At 33.0% G+C, this 23,200-nt stretch overlaps 1 protein-coding gene and 2 long non-coding RNA genes across 6 annotated transcripts in view; all 3 read left to right on the top strand.

Moving 5' to 3' along the window:
- Positions 1 to 3,418: 3,418 nt before the first annotated feature.
- On the top strand, positions 3,419 to 6,323 carry LOC130054145 (uncharacterized). Its single transcript, XR_008802441.1, has 3 exons — positions 3,419 to 4,416; positions 6,012 to 6,112; positions 6,306 to 6,323. It is a non-coding gene; the product is annotated as an uncharacterized LOC130054145 (long non-coding RNA).
- Positions 6,324 to 6,423: 100 nt separating this feature from the next.
- Positions 6,424 to 18,571, top strand: LOC130054144 (uncharacterized). Of its 4 annotated transcripts, none has more exons than XM_056162736.1 (15): positions 6,424 to 6,594; positions 8,148 to 8,204; positions 8,515 to 8,571; positions 9,369 to 9,422; positions 10,559 to 10,612; positions 10,818 to 10,865; positions 10,971 to 11,021; positions 11,414 to 11,464; positions 12,213 to 12,245; positions 12,931 to 12,963; positions 14,040 to 14,072; positions 14,424 to 14,453; positions 15,476 to 15,595; positions 17,608 to 17,787; positions 18,155 to 18,571. In XM_056162736.1, the coding sequence occupies exons 1-15, from the start codon at positions 6,574 to 6,576 to the stop codon at positions 18,203 to 18,205; spliced, it is 873 nt and encodes a 290-aa protein (XP_056018711.1). In that variant the 5' UTR covers positions 6,424 to 6,573; the 3' UTR covers positions 18,206 to 18,571. The 4 variants fall into 4 exon arrangements, with proteins under 4 accessions (XP_056018711.1, XP_056018709.1, XP_056018712.1 ...); XM_056162734.1 differs by having other exon boundaries at positions 12,213 to 12,290; XM_056162737.1 differs by lacking the exon at positions 12,931 to 12,963.
- A 2,533-nt stretch (positions 18,572 to 21,104) lies between these two features.
- Positions 21,105 to 23,200, top strand: part of LOC125671355 (uncharacterized) — a 2,811-nt gene continuing 715 nt past the window's right edge. Inside the window, exons 1-4 of the long non-coding RNA XR_008802440.1 lie at positions 21,105 to 21,223; positions 21,707 to 21,822; positions 21,909 to 22,006; positions 22,108 to 23,200. The exon at positions 22,108 to 23,200 is cut by the window's right edge and continues 715 nt beyond it. This is a non-coding gene — a long non-coding RNA (uncharacterized LOC125671355). The remainder of the gene's footprint in view (positions 21,224 to 21,706; positions 21,823 to 21,908; positions 22,007 to 22,107) is intronic.

Raw genomic sequence — 23,200 nt, 5'->3', positions numbered from 1 at the left:
ATTGTAGCAGAACATGTGTAAACAAATGTGAAAGTTGACAGGATCGGGAAAAAACTGAGCAACATGTAACCGTCACTCCACGATAAAAATGTATGTACAGGAAAAAGGTACTGAGAATCCTTCAGTACATGTACGAGTTCAACACATCGACTCAACCTTGCATTTCCACTACCTTACATCGCCACTATAACAAGTGACCAGCTAATAAATCGATCTTTGCATGTACTAATAAAATGTTGGATATGATAATAACGCGATAAGTACGTCTCATGTCAAGAAAACGTTTCATAGCGGTCAGTCGGTTTATTGATTCAAGAAAATAAATCTCATGAAGTATATCCACATACGTGTTTACGGTAGAGGAAATAAGACTTTTTTGTTTTATCTCTGCTACCAAACATCAGAAATTTAATCCAATAACTTATGTTTTTGGTACTAGGACATTCACTTGCAACATTCTGAAAACTAACCTTCAAATCAGGCACATATTTATATCAGAAATGAGTCGTCTTTAGCCATCACTAATTTGTATACAAGAGTTGCCCAAGTAACTTTTATTCATATTTACATAGCTAGTCTATAATGTAACGTGATTTGTACTGGGTTCTCAGGGATAGTATAATAATTTTCCTCTAACTCTGCCTGAGTTAATAATGATTGGTATAATAATTTTTCTCTAATTCGGTAATACTTCAATCACTTATATAATCAATGGAAATAATGTACGAGGTGGGCTTTCTTATCTCGCCGTGTGTCTGTACCCGTTTCCTGTTGAGAGTGAAGCACTTGTGTCTCAATCTTCTTCAGATTTACTACAAAAAGCACTCCACCTCAATTCCCTGGGTTTCTTGCCACTGGTTTCTGCTTTACCCTACCTCTGATTTCTTCTTTATATTTTTCTTCTTTCTCTCCGAGCTTCTCCGCTGCTGTTCACTTCCAACTCCTTCCAGATTCTGCAGTGTAGCAGTTTATATACCCTTGGAGTAGTCCACTCCAAGGGAAGTCAGGTCGTTCCATTATTCCCACACGAATCAAGTTCATTAGAACGTTTCTCTTTATAGTATATTATCATTACAATAATATATGTATACATCTCGTACCCACCCAAGTATTTAACAGAGTACTCAACGTACCTCCATCACAGAAGATCTGATGTCTCGGAACTTGCGTATTTTCGTTACTTCTTTTTCTGAAGAGTTCCAAAATTTTCTAGTTCCGATATCCCGTATCAAACCAATACATAACTGGAAAGGAAGCACGTGTTATCTGAACGACATACATAGTGTTAACTATATTTTAAAACAAGAAAAATACTCTTGATCTGTCATGAAATGCTACTAGGCCTATATGGACTTCTAATAACTTAAAGAGAAAATACCCGTATTAACATTACATAATACTTATTAAACGCTGTCTATTTCACTCTGACATCCTAATATGATTAAGGTGTCGTTTCAAAAGTTAAAGCTGACATGAATTAATAAATACGTACACCTTCCTCATCTTATCCGCCATATTTCTCTCAGGTAGCCTAATTTACTCTACCCGTATATACCCCAAATGTGATGGTCACACCTGAGTGATTTTTCTAGGTGGACTCGACCAGTGCACATCTCCGATAGTGATATATAGGGAATGCGAAACAAATAAAATCACATTTTAAAACATTATGCTTTGCTCAAAATTACAAAATATTTTTTCTATACCAATTCTGAAAGTTTAGCTAATTTAGAAAAAAAAAAATGCAAAATAAAAAAGCTTTTCTTGCGTACTTGCAAGTGCATGCAAGTATTTGCAGTTTCTTATTAAATAAATGCGGAGAAATCATATGCCAATTACATACTGATAGAATGGAATAAGCAAAGAGCATAAAATATATTATTTATATCAATTCTTGCAAAATACAGGTCCATGCCATATGCATAATATGTAATATGGCATATTCGCCAAAAAAAAAACAACAAAAAAACAACAACCCCGTATCAAATACGGACGTCTATTCAACAGGTATCGGAGATGTGCACTTACCGAAAATATTATATATTTTTTATTCTGATAAATCCACGAAACAAAATGATAACAAATAAGGGAATAATGATCGAAAATATGCATCTGTTTGAAAATGCGGGTATTACATTTGCAATCCATAATGAACAGTTGATTACACAAAGACACATATAAAAGGAAATGTATAAACGAAAATATAGTTTTATTGTCTATTTGGGAAGCACATAATTATTTACGGTCTCTGTATGTCCATATTCATTGATTGAACAGGAGAGAGAGAGAGAGAGAGAGAGAGAGAGACTGTCCTACTTGATGTACAATATATCATTTCACAGAAGGAAAGAAAATTGATCACTGATATAATGGTAAGCTTACAAGCATTAAAAATTTCCAGTTATTTAAAAATTTGTGATTGACAATATATTGAAAACTTACAGGAGTTGATGCTTATAATTGAATTCATTACAAATTAAAAAAAAACAAATATTAGTTTAAACTGTGCATGTAGAAAATACTGACTTTGTATGTTAGAATAACGGGAAAAAGTAAATTGTCAAAAAAGTGGGGAGAGCAGACCAGCCCAGCCTCCCTGCCCACCCCAACCCACTGTATACGTGCCTGAAACAACATATCAATTCGTGTCGAAAGAAAGGTGCATATCTGCATTTCATTAAATTCCAAAGGAGCTCGAATTTATGTGTTCCCTATGGAAAGCCGTAGGGTACCCCCACATTATTATTATTTTTCCCTATATAAAATACCAAAATTATAATCTCTTCCAAAAATAAAAATTTCCCCCTATTTGCCGATATTATTATTATATCGCAGCGATAATAATAATCTGTCCCGATTCTCAGATACCAAATTATAATTTCATCCCCAAAATAAAAATATTCTTAATTTATGACATTATTATAATTATAAATACTGCCGCAATAATAATAAAAACTGACCCGATTTAAAGTCACACTTTATCTTTATAAATATAATATTTCCACTACAATAATAATTACTGAACATCGCCAACAATAATTATCTTTTTTTTATTTGAACGCTACAAAATATAATCTGTACTGACAATAATAATTCTGGACCAGCCAAAAAGACAAGATTATTATTTGGACGCTTGAAACAGAAAACGTTTGTCTGACTCGGATTCACAATAATAATCTCCGACTTCAGATTGGCAGATATTATATGAAGCGTGAAGGCAGATATTATTTGAAGCGTGAAGGCAGATATTATTTCATGCGTGACTGTAAGCAAGCGTCTGAGTGATAGGGAAATCACATGATTTAGTGTCGTTATATGATCTGAGTAGAGAGCAGTGCAACTTTAACTTACTGAGCCTTACGATCGATCTATCATCTAATATAATACGTTCATCCATCTGTCAAAAAGGTATGTGTACAGTATATTTTAGTGGGTGATAGAATGTGAATAATACAGTGTGTATTATTATCCATGTAGATCTATAGCATTTTTCTGCCCCCCCCCCCCTCTTTTTTATCTTGGGCACGATGTATATATTTACACAACCAGCATGCAGTAATTTTTCTTGGCTATTTGCACATTAACCGTCTGTCATTTAACTTTCCTTGACCATTTCCATTACTGTGATTGACTGAATTTGACATAGATAACTTACTAGACATATATCTGTATGTGCGTGTTTTAATAATGAAAGATGAAGGTAACGAACAGTGATCAATCTCATAACTCCTATAAGCAATACAAAATAGAGTGTTGGTCAAACACGGACCCCCGGACACACCAGAGGTGGGATCAGGTGCCTAGGAGGAGTAACCAATTGAATTTGTTTTCATGGATTGAAATTTGTATATATAAAATGCTTGGCGTTTGTTAAAAAAATCATTTATTTTCCATCCACTATCTGAGAAATGTTTGTGTAGATTGCATGATGTGTTTGAAGGCATACAACTTAAGAAATCACTTTTTAAAATTTTTGGAGGCCACATTAGTCCATGATTCTGTATGAAAATCCCACAGATATGCTTGCAGCATGGCAAGGTAGATACGGCTATGCAGGTTTAGGACACGATATGGTGGTACTTTATATAGCCTACAGAAACTAATTTGCAGGACGGTCCTATATATAGCCTACATAAACTAAGCTGTATGGTGTCTTGTACATAGTCAATGTCTATTTACTCACTAATGGACTACTCGTGGCCATTAAGAAAATGTTTGTAAATGTATGGACTTTTAAAATTTGAAACTGTATTATTTGCCTGTATAAGAAGATGCAAGTATTGTGTATGTAATATATTTCTTTGCAGATGTTTTGTATGGAATGTGGTTCGAAGCTTGACGCAAAGTCAAAATTTTGTGCTAATTGTGGTACCAAATGTACCAAGGTACCTTTGGCCTCTGAAGAAACAGATCCTGGTTAGTACTTACTATCATGGTTTTACAGAAAAAGAAACAATAAATTATATAACATCCATCCTTGACAATGAAAGTATTGAACAGAAATTGCAAAAAGAAGGTTTAAGTGTGTTATGAAATGAATTTGCAGGTACTGAAGTTCTCGCATGTGATGTTGAGGAAACTTTGTCCCAAGGTAATAAATGGTAAAATTGACTAGTGAATAATATTTAAAAGGTGTAAGAGAAATTTCACAGAAATCTGAATGGATTAAATGTTCTATTGTTTGATGAATTTGTTTTTGGCATAGAAATAATGGAGAACCAAATTAACATAAACTTATTATTATAAGAGATATTTTTCATTATTTGAAGATATCAATTCAGTTATTGCACTCTTCAATTGAATTGATGCAAGCAATAATTGAATTGATGACAGTGATAATTGAAAGCACTAATTGATGTGTGGCATTGTGTGCATCAATTCAGTGGATGCATGCATCAATGTGAGGGAATTAGTGCATTTGAAGATAGTCGAATAATTTTATGATCTCTTTAATTTAATTGAAGATATCTTTAATTATTTGCAACGCTTTTGTATAAGAAATTAAAGCACACATCAGTTCAAGAGAGCAACAAGTCAGTCATTAAGAGATCATTAATCCAATTGTGGATATGTTGAATTGAAGATATCACTAACCATATAGTTGCTCTCATAAAAAGAATTATTGCATGCATCAATTGAATTAATGATATCATAATTCAATTTAAAAGATCAATAATGCAATTATTGCATGCATAAATTAATACGCAACTTCCGAGATATCAGCTCCTCTGTGAAAGAGGTACGTTAAGTGTTCTGTTGAACGCTTGAGTGGGTACAAGATATATACATATACTATAGGTTAGCTATATAAATTCGGTTAAGTAATGAAAGTGTACATTTTGTTTATACCAACTGTTGGTATACATTAAACTGACCATATCAAGAATAATATTTGTTTGAATTAGGCCATTAAATTAAATATGAAAAAAAAAAATTATTTCCTTTTCTGTACAAGTGATATTTTAATCAAAGAAGAAAGTGATTATCGATTTTTGTTTGAACTATTTCATTATTGAAAACCAATAAACTTACTAATAGTGTGTGTCCCTGCAGTTAGGGTGGTTACATGATGTCTGATAATCGGCCTTTAGTGATAAGCATTTGTACCCACCGCGTGTGGACAATAGTATGTTTTGCGTCTCACTGTGCATAAGAGTTCCACAAAGGGAAAGAACTATTGGACAACTCGGAAATTACATATTAAATGCACACTACAAATGAAGAGAGTAATAATTCAATTATTGCTAGGATTAGTTGAATTGATGCGCACATCAATAGAATTATTGCTCTTTTCAATGTAATTGTAGAACACATCAATTAAATTTTTGATATCATCAATTCATTTATTAATAAAGAGAGCAACAATTCATGTATAACACTCATCAGTTCAGCTGAATAATTAATGCTATCAAAATACCATTACCTTCTTTACAGCCATTATCGGCATACAGTGTGCTGTAACTGAAATGTCAGAAATTGATATATATATATATATATTTATTTGTTGATAGGTGCAAAAGAAAGCTTAGCAAAATTGAAGGAGAAGTATGGTTTTGGGCATGTTGGAAGAAAATCGAAACTGGGGTCCAAAAAGAGAAATTGTGAAATAAAAGTAAATAGATTTGATTTTCATTCTCTAACACTGTGCATGAGCAAGCCACATGTATGACTAATTGTTGATATACATGTATTTGTAAATTATCAGTATTTTTCAATACCATTGTAAGAGATTGCGTTATGCAGTGGAATGTCAATATTTCATGCATTAGTTATAGCAAACTACATACATTTCAACATTTGTTTAGGAATTGTTAATCCATGTTATGGATAAAAACAAGAAAGCTCTTAAAAGAGCTTTTCCCTGTGAAGAGGGTTTGACGGGATGTGTGAAGATCTCGACCAGTCCTGGGCAAACTACTCGGGACTGGATGACATCCCTGAGAGAACATTTTAAAGGGAGTATAGAGTTTGTTCCCTATGTGATGGGGAGAAGTGGATTACAACGAATGAATGAGGATGCTACGTTATTGGAACTTGAGAGTATGAAGGTACCAAAGAAACCTTTGAAGGTGTATGCCATGGCCAAGGGAAAAGGTACCTCTCAGAAAGTTCTTTGTTTTTGGTCAAAATTCCATTAAACTCTTTATAATGACAGCATTAAATTTTTGTCAAATAATGGATTGTATCCACAAATACTTAGCAATGTATGGTTATTTGGTAACATGCATATTACTATAATTGGATTTGAAGGTTATAGCATGTACAGTGTTATTAATTTTCAGAGTAATATTTACTGTAAATGTTCAAGATGTTTATATATAAAGCTTTCTCCCTTATGACTTGTGGAATGATAGACTTATGGGTCAGAATGTTCATTTATAATTCCTAGTCAAGAAATAAACAATAAATGAGGCCTCATTTTGTACAGGATATGTTTGCCTTAAATTTGTATGGAATTGTTATCATGACTTTGAAGAAATGTATATTCTGAGAATTAGAAAGACTTGGAAATACTGTGTATCGATAGCAAATGTAGGACATCAAATCATATGTGGATAGTTTTATCTTTTATTAGTTACACTCACACCTACATAATAAAATTAAGTGTTTTAATAATTTTGATACTTTTAGAAAGGCACGAAATAGTAGGAAAATTTAACAGACAGAAAATCCCAAAGGTTTATATTGTTTTGTTTTTTTAAATGAAGTTTTATGTATGAATATTTTTTCCTTTGATTGTTGTTTTATTTCAATTTGGTGATTGACCTGTCTGTCAATCAACCATTTGCTTGTTCAATGGAAAACCACCATTGTCCAATACATATATTATTTTATTTCATACATGTCACTTCAGATATGGATATACCGGTAAAATGAAAACATATAATTCATCTACAAATTTTCGGAGTTCAAAGTTGTTATAAAGTTGTTGAAACTGAAGTATTTTCTTGTCAATTCTGGTGATGACAAATGCAAAAATTATGATATGATTTAATCGTCGCAATCAACGGGTCATTGTTTCATTCTATATCACGAACAATAGAATGAAACATTATATCCTGTGGTTTGCAACGATGGATTTTAATGTGATTTTGTGAAATTCCACTGTTAACAATTTTGAAATGTCATAGATTCTAAAACATTTAGGGAAACTGTGAGTGTTTCATTACTTGATGTTTTTTCCTTCTTTTTTACTTTTTTACTAACAACTTTTATTCACAGATCGAGACAAAAAATTGTCAGGCCAATTGATTTATACAGATACTTTTATTTTCTTCGAAGTCAAATCAAAATGAGAACCATATCTCATGTTACGATCATTTTCCAACAAAATACACTAAATATTCTTGTCAGATGTACAAAACTTTTTAAAACTGAATAAGAATTTAATCGAAGAAAAGATAATTCTGAGGTATATATGGAACTACAAATTGAGGAAGTTAATTTTGATTGGTCATTTACAGGTGTGATATACCTTGAAGATGACAGTAGTAATGTGATTCGTATTAGGCTTATATAAGATCAAAGCTATTATTATTTGTGCTTACAAGCCAAATTGAGAAACACAAACACACCTTGCTTAGGTACATATGTATTAATTCTTGAAGTGAAAATAACTGAACTTTGTGGAAATTTTCTATATTTAGTTTTTTGATGATGACCATGATGACTTGGAGTTACCGAGTTTAAAGGTATCCAAATCTGTAAGTATGCAGTTTCCTTGTAATCACAAAGTTACATGAACATGTATTTGTGGGACTTTCAAATTGTAATTGCATAGTATCATACAAGTCTATGAGTACATGCATTCTAATTATTATTTAATCAAAACCAAATACATATGAATAAAGATGTTAGTTTCAATTGGATCCTTTTAAAATATGTGGTCATTTGGAAAGGTGCAAAATTATTTTTTGTTTGAAACATAAAAAAATATGAATTAAATATATGTTTTATTTATTCTATTATTACAATGTTATTTTGAATGCAAGATTTTCTTCTTATGCATTACAGCTGCAGTCCTGTAGAACTGAGACAGAAGAAATGAAGGAATGTAGAGATGATGCAAATGTAGGTTAAATTTGATATGCTATTCAATTTTTCAATGCTTCCCTTTAATAGTTATAATCTGCCACTGCTTTACAATCAAAAGATATAATGTTGAATTGATGCCAGTTGTTCCTTTCTGGTAAGTTATGTGTTTGCAACAATTTCACATTGGTACAAATTATTTTTAAAAAAACCTCATATACCGACAGTGCTTGTAATACGCCAGTTTTGAGATAAGAGCTCTCCTGTGTAGGAGGTACATTTAGTAGAACTTTGAGGGCCTAAGTGGGACATAGTGAACCTACTGTCAGTGAGGAAGACAATAAAATGTATTAATAGCGGCTTCTCTTTAAATATATAAATGTTGGAAACACAAAATACTATTGAAAGAAATGTTTTACTAAAGCAGAAACATGAAAACAATGTCATATTTGAAAGTAATATCCAGGATATGATACCTACTACCAATAAAATTACGTGATACAATAAGAATTCCATGTATCTAATTACTCCCTGAATACTTATCACTTACTAATAGTTTGTTTATCATTTGAATTCAGGTGATTAAACAGCGTATGAGAGACTTAATGATTACATTCACTTATGCCGTGATGAATATTCGTCCCACTCCCGCATGTAAACAAGTTGTTTCATGCCTTACTATGTACGAGAGTTCTTCAAAGGGAAATAACTCGAGCGTATCTCGAAACCGGCATATTATTCATAAGCTTTTATGGGTAGCAATGGTCGTAGCTTAAACACCTACAGGGATCAATGAATTTAAATTTAGGTTATTTGAAGTGTCAACTTATTTCTAGATGCCGGGACCATCAGGTTTTGGAAAGAAAAGCGGAAAAAGTGTTGAACAGAGTGTAAGTAAATCAAAATGAGCTTAGTGTTTTTGAATGTTTTTTCATCAGCAAACCAAACTTTTTAGCTCACCTGAACTGGAGGTTGTTATTGAGCTTTTCTGATCACCTGGTGTCCGTCCGTCATTTGTCTGTCCGTCTGTAAACTTTTCACATTTTAACTTCTTCTCAAGAACCATTGGGCCAATTTTAACCAAAATGGCACAAAGCATCATTGGGTAAAAGGGATTCTGAATTATTCAAATAAAGGCCCAGGGCCCCTTGCAAGGGGGGGGGGGGTAATCCAGAAAAATTAAAATAAGGTTGGGGTCATTGAAAAATCTTTTCAAGAACCACTGGGTCAGAAGAGGTGAAATTTATAGGGAAGCTTCTAGAGGAAATGTCTATTCTAAATTGTTCAAATCATGACCCCCAGGGTAAGGGTGGTGCCACAATAGGGGATCAAAGTTTTACATTGAAATATATAAAGAAAATTTCTTAGAATTGTCTTCTCAAGAACCACTTGGCCAGAAGAGGTGAAACATATGTGGAAGCTTATTGAGAGAATGTAGATTCAGAATTGTTCAAATCATGGTTCCCAGGGTAGGGTGGGGTTATAATAGGGGATCAAAATTTTGCATTGAATTACATAAGAAAAAATCTTTAAAAATCTTCTTCTCAAGAACCAGTGGGCCGGAAGAGGTGAAAGTTATGTGAAAGCTTTCTTATGAAGTATAGATTCTAGATTGTTCAAATCACGACCCCAGGGGTTAGGTTGGGGCCACAATAGGGGATGAAGGTTTTGCACTGGAATATATAAGTACAATCTTCTTCTCAAAAACAGTCATATTTATATGGAAGCCTTCTCAGGAAGTGTAGATTATAAATTGTTCAAATTTGTTCAAATCATATGACATCCCCCCCCCCCCCCCCCACAATATATATTCAAGGTTTTGTAGTGACTCGGATGAGTGTTGTGACCCATGTGCCTCTTGTTTCTTTTGTAATGCAGGAACAAGTTTTAAATTATGTACACTGTAGTACATTTACATATAGATACATGTACATTATACTTTTAAATACACTCTACTACTTATTATAGCCTGTGATTTTTATGAATGTGTTCTATATGTACCTTAATTTTGTCAACACTGACACAGGCAAAGATGACTACAGCTACCAGTACCATGGATGTTACTTCTAATGTCAATTTAGTAAGTTATACTGTATTACAATTCTTAGTTAATTTTTTTATAGGCAGAATGTTTCCATATGAATGTATTTTTGTAGAAGGTAATTTCTATGATTTTCCAGCCAATATCTTTATTACCAAGTCATGAAAAATATACAAAGCATTTTGTACCAAAATATGAAATGTCATTTAAATTGAATTGTACCTGCATGTGCATTCATTTTCAGCCAATGTGTCCATTAAAGAGTTCCTCTGAGAGAGATGATGTGCAGACAGTAAGTTATTTTGGATTTAAACATTCTTTATCAAATGAAATTTTCTTTAGCATGGTTTGACAAATTAATTAGATAGTTTTACATGTTTGAAATGTTAAATTTTAGTCTCGCATGATTAAACGCCCTTTGGAGGAAGACACAGTTGTGCCAGTCAAGGTATGCAATGTTAAATTCTACCACAATTATAATTGTGTCTCCCCTTTATTATGTCTCCCTTTCAAAGGGGAGACATATTGTTTTTGTAATTTTTCTTCTTCTTCTTCTTCAACCAAATTTTGTCCAGGCCCTAACTAGAGAACCCTTTGACTTTTAAGACTTCAAACTTGGAACATAAGGAGATGGTATGGAGGAGGGGTGCCCGCCCCAAAACTTTTGACCTTGACCCACTTATAAAGTCATTTGTATGATCAATGAATTAATACTATTTTCCATAATTTGTTGAGGATTTAAATTCGTTGATTGGGGGGGGGGGGGGGGGGTGTCCTCAAAAATTGAGCGGCCATGAATTTAATGATTCCACAGTACATGTCTTTTTTTTCTCTATGCAGTCACCAAAAACAGACAAATCAAAGACCTGTAATGAAGATGAATCATTGAGGGTAAGTCATTAGATTGCACATTAATTTTGATAAAAATATTGTATAAAATTACATTTTGTTAACATTTCTTAATCATTGAAATGAAGAAGTTGAATAAGCCATGTACTTGTATATCATATTGAAATTTTAATGCATTAATAAAAGTAAAAAATAAAAAAAATTCAATGAAAACTGAACACGACTCTTAAAAGGCTTGTCCCCATATTTATCTTTGCTCCCCCTTTTCTTCAGCCCCTATTATAAGCCCCTAAATTCTTCATGGTTCCAAGTATTTCAGTGTATGGTTATGACCTGTGTGGACGTACATCTTACATAGCCATTGTTACTCCGTTTCAATAAATTATCAAATGTGTGCGACTATACCACTTCAGGAGAAAAAGTAACAGCAATAGCACAGGTCAATGCAATACAAACAAACACAAAATGCACGTAACATAGCGAAATAAAATGTAAACATTATAGACATAATGTAAGAAATACTACATGTCAGCCAGGAGTTCCAGGTGTGCAATCAGGTAAAACAAATGAGAAAGGTATAATTATATACCCTTGTGGTGATATTGGAGATAGGGAAACTAATATGGCATATAGCTATTTACAAGTCATATTCAGCTTTAAGTTATCATACAATAATGAATATACATGTATAGTTTTTAATGTTCTTTTTCATAACACTTGTAAATTTCAGAATTATGCATTGTGTTAACTAATCTTTGTACATACTGTTTTATTAATTTTTTTCTTTTAGATTTCTGATGATTTTGAGCTTCCTGACATTGAGGTATACCCAACACCTTCAGAAATTACAGATGCCAAGGCTAACTCTGTATGTGAATGACATTGTATATTTTTGTGGATAACTATAAGTATTTACATTTAGTTATAAGCCATCAGATTGCACCCAGTGATTTACTCTTTGTGTAAGACACTATAGGGTTGATGATTTAATGGATGGCTTCCTGTGAAATTATTGTTGAATCTGCACTATCTCAGTTTTTGTGAATTTCATGGGTACCCCTCCTTAAAGAATTATTAAATTTGATCTTTATTTATTTTCATAAAATTAAATCATGAAATTACACACTGAAGAACCTTTTAAAGAAATGGCAATCCAGGAAATTATAATTTCATAAGAATCCTAAGATTCCACTGTATCCTGAACTGTAACAATTGTAATTGACTATATATATATATATATATATATATATATATATATATATGTGCGCCATAACAAGTACATTGTACAATGTAAAACTTGTTACACTCTGAAGAGCCGAACTACACGGCAAAAGCGCTAAGTGTAATTAATTAAATGTGGATCATGTGTACTTAGTCATCATTGATGGGACATTGATCATGTATATGTTACCTCTTAATGGGCAGACCATGTGAGGGACATTGTTTGCCATACCCATATTCATCTACCTTGAAATTCTTAACCATATACTTACTTTTCCTGTTTTAAGCTTTCAAAGGAGGACAGAATTGAGGATTCACCAGTAAGTTATCTATGTCTGTATGTGGTATGTTATATAAGTAATATAACTAATAGTGCTTGGGACTTCCAAATCACTTACATTGTAGACATATATATATTTGGTATTCAAGGTATCAGTGTTCAAGATACTGAAGTTCATATGTATTTACAGTGCATTATAAGTTATGAAAAATAAAATCATTTAATTTGCAGAGCCCAATGATCAGGACATTGTATACTGACTTGTACTATGGAAAAGATAACGCGTTCATCATAGTTCAATGAAAATAATTTTCTTTGTCTAAGTCTTGTAGTCTGACTGTCTGTCATTCAGTTTGTGTCAGTGTGTGTAACACTTTAGTTTTCACGCTTTATTTCAGAAAATCATAAGTTGCATGATATGGTTTCTGTATAATAACTTTAGTTCTTTTGCAATGACAATTTATATCATAACTCCTTCTTACTTAAAATGAACCATATTGATAACATTTTTAAATTCTTCTTGATAACTACTAGTCCAATTCTTTTATACTTGGCATGAATCATCTTTGGGACAAGGGGGACATAAATTATAAATTTCAGGACTCCAGCACCCCTGAGGCTCTAGGGGCGGGGCCAAAATTGACCAATTTTCAAAAATCTTCTCTACAACCGCACATGTGTAAGAAAAACTAAATGCCTAGTGATGTAGAGCAGGAAAGCCTCCACCAAAATTGTAAATTTCATTATTCCCGGGGTAGGGGTTTTGAACTCTGGGTGGGGCCAAACTTACTATATAGTGTTTATATGTAAAACACTTAAATAACATCTTCTTTAGTGTTATTGATACTAAATTGGTATTAAATGGATAATTAGAAAGAGCAGGTAAGGATGAAAAAAAAAATTGTATTTTTTTTTAATCTTGTTTTATACTATTGCTGAACATTAGAATTTAGCTTAGATATTCAGAACAGTAAAAAAAAATTTGTAGGTTTCATAGCCCTTTGGAGTAGTGATACTTTTTCACTAGTAATCATGTGACCGATGAGGCCTGTGGGCCTCTTGTTCTGAATTTCCTGAAATAACTTATCAAATATAAGACAATTTTTTCATTTACAGATCATAGACCTGGAGGTAAAAGAGTTCTTTGATGTAAGTACTTGGTACAACAGTGATTATAAATGATCAGTAAATTAAATTATGGGAATGAAGGCCAAAGAAAATGTTCATGTGTTACAACACTGTAAATCCTATGAACTTCATAAAGCAAACTTCTTTACTATATATTCATTTTTAAATTTATGCATATTTTTATGTATTTTCCTGTCCAATCAATATTGAAATAAATATCAAAGTAAAGTTCAACAGAAATCTTAGATACTGTACTTTGTTTTGTGGGGAAAAAAGTGTTGTGTTGTTGTGGCTGTTTTTATTCCATGTGTTTCTTGATTTTACATATTCTAAGAATTCAGATTATTTTCAATTGATAAAAATCTTTTCCAGCTCATGGAAATGAAGATAAAGAGAAGAAAGGTTTGTAAATGCGTGGAGTTTTCTCCATGTTTCATCCATCTCAAACAGTAATATATATAAAAAAGACATAAAAATTACAATTTAATAGGTACATCTTCAGTAACAGAACTTTTATAGAACCAACTTGTGTGTATCTGGATTTCTTAACGTGGTGGACTTTCATGTTGAAAATTGATAGAAAATTGTTTTATATACCTTCTTGAGGTCACCTGGGTCTAATACGCAATTTCCGAGTTGCCCAATAGTTCGTTCCCTTTGTGGAACTCTTACGCACAGTGAGACACAAAACATACTTTCATGCACACGTGGTGGGTACAAATGCTCATCACTGCCTTCATATATTGCCTAAAGGCCGATTATCAGACATGCAACCACACAGACTGCAGGAACACACAATATTAGTAAGTTTATTCAATAATAAAAAAGCTAAAAAAAAAAAAATCGATAATCTCATTTTTCTTTGATTAAAGTATATCACTCTTTCAGTTGAGGAAATAAAAATTATTTCAAATTTTGATTTCATGGCCTAATTCAACAAATATTATTCTTGATATGGTCAGTTTAATGTATACCAACGGCTGATATGAACAAAATTTATGGTTTCGTAAATTTTATCCTTATTTACAGTGCTAATCTATAATATATGTGTACATCTTGTACCCACCTAGTGTTCAACAGAATACTAAACGTACCTCCATCACAGAAGAGCTGATATCTTGGAAGTTGCGTATTCTAATGATAATGTGCATGAACAATTGAATAATATTAGCATATTTTTGACAATACACGTGTGAGGTTTATTTGTGCTTTTCATTATAATAACAGTTCATTAAAGCTTCTTAAACTAAGAAGTGCATACATGATTCATGAATCTTATTGATAGTTATGCTTCTCAAAGAGCTAAAGCCATGAAAGTCCAGACAGGCCATGTCACAGACTTTTCTGAATAATTCACAAAATATTGTGCAGTTTTAGTTTTAAAAATTTATGTTGAATTAATTATGTATCAATTGTTTTTGCAGATGGCAGAAGACACTGTCATAGCATTTCCCGATAAGGAGAGAAAAGTTATAACAATAATATACGAAGACCATGGGGGGATGTCCTTTACAAGACCATTCTGTAAAGATGACACTCTGCAGGTAACATTATTCTACTTCCTATTTTATTGTTTCACCCACGTCAAAGACTCAATTTACAAATGTAGTCATTGTAGCTCACCTGAGCTAAAGGCTCAAGTGTGGTTTTCTGATCCAAATTTGTCCGTTGTCTGTCGTTGGCATCGTCATTGTTAACTTTTTACACATTTTCATCTTTTTCTCCAAAACCACTGGGCCAATCTCAACCAAACTTGTTACAGAGTATTCTGGGGTGAAGGATTAAATTTTGTTCAAATGAAGTTTGTTCCTCTTTCGAGGGGAAATAACTGATAATTTTTGAAAATTTTGTGGCATCCTTTAAAAATCTTCTCAAGAACCACTGGGCCAGAAAATATGAAACTTATGAAAGCTTCATAACATACTGTATATTCAAATCATGACCCTCAGGGATAGGGTAGGGCCACAACAGGGGATCAGAGTTTTATATTTGAATATAGAGGAAGTATCTTTAAAAATCTTCTCAAGAAGAGCAAAGTCATCATTAGTCATATTTATACATAAGCATGCTCAGGCATTGTAGATTCAAGTTAATGCTCAAATCATGACCCCCGGGGGAAGAACGGGCCATTATAGAAGATCAATGTTTTAAATTGAAATATATAGTTTTAAAAAAAAAAAAAAATCTTTTTACCGGGTATGCTATATTTAGTCAGAGAAATATGGAAATATCCTTAGTTAGTGTAGATTCAAGTTTGTTCAAGTCATACCCCCCTGGGTGGTAGGTTGGAAACACTAACATGTATACATTTAAACTTTTCAATTCTGAACTGATTTCTGCTTTTCTGTAGCCAAAGTGCTCCGGTGAGTGATGTGGCCCATAGACCTCTTGTTTATTTATTAGTGCCCTGTGCCCATCTTTTTCTCTGTTGTTTGGAGTTTGTTGTGTGTTGTCTGTAAACTTTCCACTTACATTTATTCCTATTCTCCAGAACTATTTGAGTCAATTTCAACCAAACTTGCCAGAAAGCATCCTTGGGTCAAGTTGATAGAAGTTTGTTCAAATGGAGAGCCACACTCTCTTTCAAGGGGAGATAATTAAGACGTTTTGAAAATTTAATGGCATCATTTAAAAATCATCTACTAGGCCAAAAAAGAGAAAACTCATATGAAGGCTTCATTGATTGTGTAAATCAAGTTTGTTTAAATCGTTACAACACCAACCCCCTCCCTCGAAATAGGGTTGGGCCATAATATGCTATCAAATTTTTACATAGGAATTTATCCTCTGTTGAACAGATAGGGAGAAACTGTGATGATGTAGAACTGCAGGGCCATTGTGATTTAGTTGAGCATTACAAATAATTACCAGAGAAGAAATAAGGAAAAAGAGAATAGTAATAATAACAAGAAATGGAGTAAAAACAATATAAAACTATAAAATCTATTCCTGCCTATTTCTAGGAAAAAACAAATGCATAGTTGAAAACATTTAAACCCTCTACCAAAGTCATGAAATTCATGACAAAAAATTTCAGTGCAAATTGAAGAGATGTATTGTATGTTTAGGAAAAGGAAAGTGTCCCCTTAAAATGTGACATCTTTGGCAAAAATTAAGGGCTATTTCACATTCTGGTGATGGTAAAGATTTACATATAGGCCTCTTGTCAGCAATATTTATTATCATATTTTTTATACCCCCCGCAACAAGTTTTGGGGGGGGGGGGGGGTATACTGGAATCGGGTTGTCCGTCCGTCTGTAGACGCAATGGTTTCCGGGCTCTAAAGCCTTATCCTTTCCACCTACCGTCACCATATCATACATATGGACTACCCATGGGATGAAGATGTTCCCTATCGATTTTGGGGTCAAAAGGTCAAAGGTCACGCACACTGGACATCGAAGTAGCAATATGGTTCGGTTTGTCATGCCATTTGTTTTTTACACTCAGAAAAGATGTAGTTTATACCTATTACCAACACCCTTTGGGAGATTGGGGTAAGCGGGGGGTATTCTTAGTGAGCATTGCTCACAGTACCTCTTGTTTTTCTTTCAGAGTATTTTCACATACATTTGTAAAGAAGTGGAGGCTGAAATTCTGCCTCCAGTATTTCATCTGGAATGCATGGCGCCATTAAAATGCCCTACTGCAAACTGCAAACACTGTTGGGAGCTAGACGCTAGCCACAGTTTACCAATTTCATCACTTCCAGATGCACTGATTATAAAGGAAGGGGCAAGTACATATATAACAAGTTTTATCATTCTGAAAGAAATTTGCAACATTACTGATACTTGTATCTGTATTTCTTATCAGGGTAAACTTTTGGAATCATACTTCTATAATTAAAAATTCATTGCAAGTTATAATGAAGACACTTTAAAACATTGTTTTCCTTATGTACATTTATACATTTACATGTAGTATTGTACTGCTGAATATAAGATTGTGCATAACCCAGAAGGCAGCTCTAGAAAAGAATACTTTTTAGATTAACACTGAAATTATCATATTAAAAACATTAACCTTTTTATATATGATTTATTAATATGTACCTTTATATTTAACAATGTTATTGATAATGACACATGTTACATTTCAGAACTTCTTAATGGATGACACCATTACAAACTATGGGAATGTATTACTTTGAAGTTACGAATGCTCATTGCCATCCACTGTCTGTTGTTTTATTCAATTGACACCTTATACTCCACTCATCATGCAGATGGGTCATATTCTGTAGATACATTAATGTTTGCATTTTACTACATGCAATGAACTATTGAACTGATTGAACAAAAAATATTGACATTTACATGTATTGTATGACTAGCAAGATTTGAATTTACATGTATATCTATGTATTCTTTTGTTCATCATTAAATGCATATTGTTCCAATTGCATATTTTAATTATACCAATTATCAATTAATACAGTATGAAGTACATTAAAAGAGTTGTACATGTATGTAAAATGCAATGCAAGTCATTGATAAAATTTCTTCTTGCTATTGCTCATAGAGTGGATTATTTTTTCACCTTTAAAACTATGCAGATTTGGTTAATTACTGACATGGTGTAGAAAATAAGCTGAGGACAGTTATTTAAGAAGCACAAGTTTTATTTTGGACTTAATCTTGTGAAGCTAAATTAAGAACTGTATGTTTTGAATGTATAGTCCCCCCCCCCCACCTAGCTTGCCTAACAAGGATAATATATACTGTAAAATTACATTTTCTTGGGGTCAAATTTTCGAGGTTCAAGGAAAAAAACATTGTTCATGGGTATTTGATTTTGGGTTTGACGAAATGTTATAAAGCAGTTATGTATATTAAATTTTACATTTCATGGTGGACATGAATTCATGGATTCCTAAGTCATACCTCAAAAACAATGATAATTAACCCACACACACCACACACACACACACACAAATTGGTGATTTCACAGTAGTTTAGTAAGTTCAAGGAAATTTCTACGTATATCATAGAAATTATAATATTTTGATTATCTACCCCAGTCTTCCTTTCTCCAAATCCATTTTTTACATTAAATAATACACGTTAAACAATATTCAATCAATCACAGACATGATTTTTAGCTCTACTGGTCAGAGGCCAGAAGAGCTCATACCACAGTTAGGTGTCCATTTGTCAGTAAACAATTTTTCAGTATGCTACTCCTCCAAGTTTTAATGATTCAATTTCACTAATAATTGTCTCCCCTTCCAAGAATGGGGACATATTGTTTCAGTGTGAATTCTTCTTCTGCCTCTCGTACAAAGTTTGTCTGGGCCATAACTTTTTTGTCTTTTGACATAAGCCTTTGATATTTAGTATGTGGGTATACCATGATAAGACAGTGTGTCATGACCATTGTTGCTGACCCTTGACCTTTTATTTAAAGATCAAATAGTAGAATTTTTGTGTGGACCATAATTTTTGTCTTTTGACATTGGGGCCCTTGATATTTGGTATGTAGGCAAGTTTAATTTACTCTCATATGGCCTCTCTCTCGCCTCTGGTTGGCACAGGTTTAAATCCCGCTTGCACTAGTAAGTGAGAAAGTTTCCCAGTTTACTTTCGGAAGGTTGGTGGTCTCTTACCAGGTACATTGTATCTGGGTTCTCTCTTGCACCAATAAAAACTGGGCGCCACCATATAACTGAAAAATTGTTGAGTGTGGCGAAAAACCACAAAAATCAATCAACTATCATGTTTACTACACTGTTCCTTGTTAGAAGCTCATAAATACATTTAGGCAAATAATATGTACCGCAAGTCTTAATTTTCCACTTTTAAGTTCAAGATGATCCTAAAAAACGTTTTTTGAACACATAGACATATAACGGATGTCTATGTTGAAAACTATGGAAAACTGAAGGGGCCAGACACCAGTTTTAATATGATTCTTCCTAGTTTGTATACAAGTTCACATATAATTTCAAGAAATGTCATTGCCACGGTCATTTAAACAATAAAATGCTTTCATTGTTGTTTCATGGGTAATGAAAGTAGGTAACATAGCAGAAAAAAATGCATAACCTCTAAACTAGTCATCTGCCTATACTAGTTTTGAATGAATTAAACACTAAAGACAACTCTTATTCTAAAGAAAGATAACTCTGGTTATACTTCAGTAATAGAAACGTGCGGTGCTGGTTAGTAATATGTACATGTATTTTATTTAAGTATTAAATTTGTATTATTTATTTACAAGTATTTAATTGGTATATCAATACTTAATTTTAGATTATTTTAAGTTTAAAAACACTTCAAAATAACACATTATCACATGAAGACAAATTTATTAGAAACGTTTGTGATAATTGCAATAACTTTTTTACGAATTCCTATAACCCTGTTCTTGGATTATCCTATGACTTTAAAGGGACTGATTCATGATTTTCCTCCAAATTTTGTTTTTCACTTTAGAATAGATAATTAAGATCTACAGTCCAATATGTTTTACAAGGTTTCAGAAAAAATTAAGGCTATTCATCATGACGGAAGCTTATTATAGGGATTTTATTATGTGTTTTGAAAACAAAGATTGCGGTGTGTTATTGTTTACGGAATTTTTAAAGTAAATGGATATTGGTCAAAGTTTATTATATATATATATTGCATCTGGGGTATACTTTAAGTAAAATATGTCATTTAAAAGTTAAAATTTGTGATTGTACAAAATGAAGATGCTTTAAATTACAAAATTAATGTTCCAATGGTTTGCTAGTTTACATAAAAAACTATAGTCTTTGTTTACATCAATCTAATTAAAATTAGATGTTAGATCCGCTCACATACTCGCTACACTTAGTGTAGCGAGTATGTGAGCGGATCTAACATCTAATTTTAATTAGATTGTGTTTACATAACACAGAATCAAAGCTAAAATATTGCTCTTATCCTTACATTCTTTTGGTTGTCAACATAAGGCCAATTCAACTTAATTGATAGATTATCATCCCCGCCCGCCCCTCAAAAATTGGCCCGTCCGAATTTTTTTATTTTGCGATTTTCGGAATATTTTCATGTCCGACTCCGGTATTTAGACTTCTTGTTTACATTTCCGGTATAGGAACGTGAAAAGTCATACGAAGAAAGTAGATTTACATGGTTTTCTTAATTTCTCGCGTTCTTACAGACGTAAATCTTGAAGAAGTTAGGTATATTTCTGTTATATCCTTAAATTAAAGCTTAACCTGGAATTAGTGTATGAAAATAGCATAGATTGATATCCATCTGCCATTAAATGATGCGGATTAGTTAGAATAATCTAACTGTGTCTCGGGATAGAACATTCTATCTAGATGCGGATCTGTTGGGGAAAAAAAACCTCATTTGTCTTTAATATTTTTCTCAGAAAATAAAAAATAAAATCCTCCCACCCGCCCCATACTTTTTGCTGACCCTGGATGTTAATCTACTAATTAAGTTGAATTGGCATAAAATGAGCTATATTTTTTATTTTCTTTCCATCCAAAATGAAAAATATTTCTTTTGAAAAACATAAACCAGTCCCTTTAATACATGTTAAGGTAAATTACACTTGCTTGAAAATAAGTCCTTTAATTTGCCCAGTGTGAACGTTGGTGTGTCCACATCCTGCTCCTGAAAACTTTACTGTAAGAGTATTATTTTCTCCCAAGACAACTGAAGTACTGGACAGACCTCCAACTCCATAGCTGGTTGGACCACCAATGACTTTCAGGACTACAGTGTACACTGCATCTCTAAGCAGGAGCAATGGTGTAGGGAACAGAAGGTGAATACTGGAATCATTTGTGCATTGTTCTTTTGATTGTGTTTTAACCAGGAGAGTTTGTCCATTTTCAGTGTAAATCATTGCAGAAAAGATGCCACGTGCCTCTATTCTACCATACACAACAAGACCTTTAAGTTTCATATTTTCGGAATTGATGCTGAAAGAAATTCTGTCTCCATTTAAGGTATTGTCCACAAGCCATGTACTTTCAGAACTGCAATTCATAAAACGATGCACAACTATGTCATTGCAAGTTATACTCTGTCTTTTTTTAATGTACCGAAGGGGGAGCGTGTCATCTAATGTGGACAAGTGACGCATAACTTGAAGTGAAAAGGCATCTTCGAGGATAGCTATTGTTGCTATTTGGTCAAGGAAAAAATCCATGGACATCCTGCCAAACCTTACGAGGAATCACTTCCTTCCACAAGATACCCTTTCTTTCTTCCTCCCTAATGGTACTTATCCACATGTCAATGTTGCGGAAAAGAAGCTCTTCATGGATGCTGAGACTGTCTCTTGTGATGATATCCATCAACAATCCATAGGGGATATCCAAAAAATCCTCTGCAACCAAACCAAAAATATCTTCCAAATGAAGATCCACAAACTGAAGACATTGTGCCTTTATGGTTGCTATTTGGTTGTTATGGGCTATTGTAAGGATTTTTAGTGAATTTTTAATGGAGATGCTTTCCTGCAGGAAGAGAATACATTCTTCAATCAAGCCTTTCACACCATAATAGTCTGCAATTTGGTATATTTCCTCTATATTTTCAACCGAAATTTCAATCTGAGAAGTGTACAAATACTCTATCATGAATTTTGTGACATCTGTAGAGTGTATGTCACAAGTAATGACATTGGATTCTGACTCCCATTTCTCACTGAGCTGTGCTCTAAACCAATCTGAACCCAAAATTAAAACTATTCTATGGGCTCGAACTGTCCCATCTTTAAGTTTGATATTTACATCACAGTGAAGCTGGTCCCTATAAGATTCAATCAGCTTATTGCCAAGTGCAGCCATCACAATTCTCTGAAAAAAGTTATTTTGAAAATTAATTGATCTTATGTGATAAATGCTGATTGTTATATATTACATATTTTCTACTGTTCTATTACATCTAGGTACATTTGGAAATTTTATAACTAATTTCAACATCTTTTTAAAATTGGGCAATACATATATGTACTCGAGTTTTTTGTGTCAGTTTAAGAATAACACTTGGGGATCACTTTGCACACTGTATCAATCTGTTACACTTTAAATCTTGGATATTGCTAGAGGTAGTAATTTGATATTTTGCTCATGTATTGCTTTGAACAAAGCTTTTGTAAATGACCAGGATTACCGACTTCATGACCTGTGACCTAC

The sequence above is a fragment of the Ostrea edulis genome, chromosome 4, assembly GCF_947568905.1.
Source record: "Ostrea edulis chromosome 4, xbOstEdul1.1, whole genome shotgun sequence".
Lineage (NCBI taxonomy): Eukaryota > Metazoa > Mollusca > Bivalvia > Ostreida > Ostreidae > Ostrea > Ostrea edulis.
Note: the sequence above shows the minus strand (reverse complement) of the source record. Positions and strands in the feature narration are given on the sequence as shown.

Coding starts and splice junctions, on each gene's coding strand:
- LOC130054144 (XM_056162734.1), top strand. CDS start 6,574: ATGCCATGGCCAAGGGAAAAG. Junction 14,073..14,423: donor AGGTAAAAGAGTTCTTTGAT/GTAAGTACTTGG, acceptor AATCTTTTCCAG/CTCATGGAAATGAAGATAAA. Junction 14,454..15,475: donor TGAAGATAAAGAGAAGAAAG/GTTTGTAAATGC, acceptor TTGTTTTTGCAG/ATGGCAGAAGACACTGTCAT.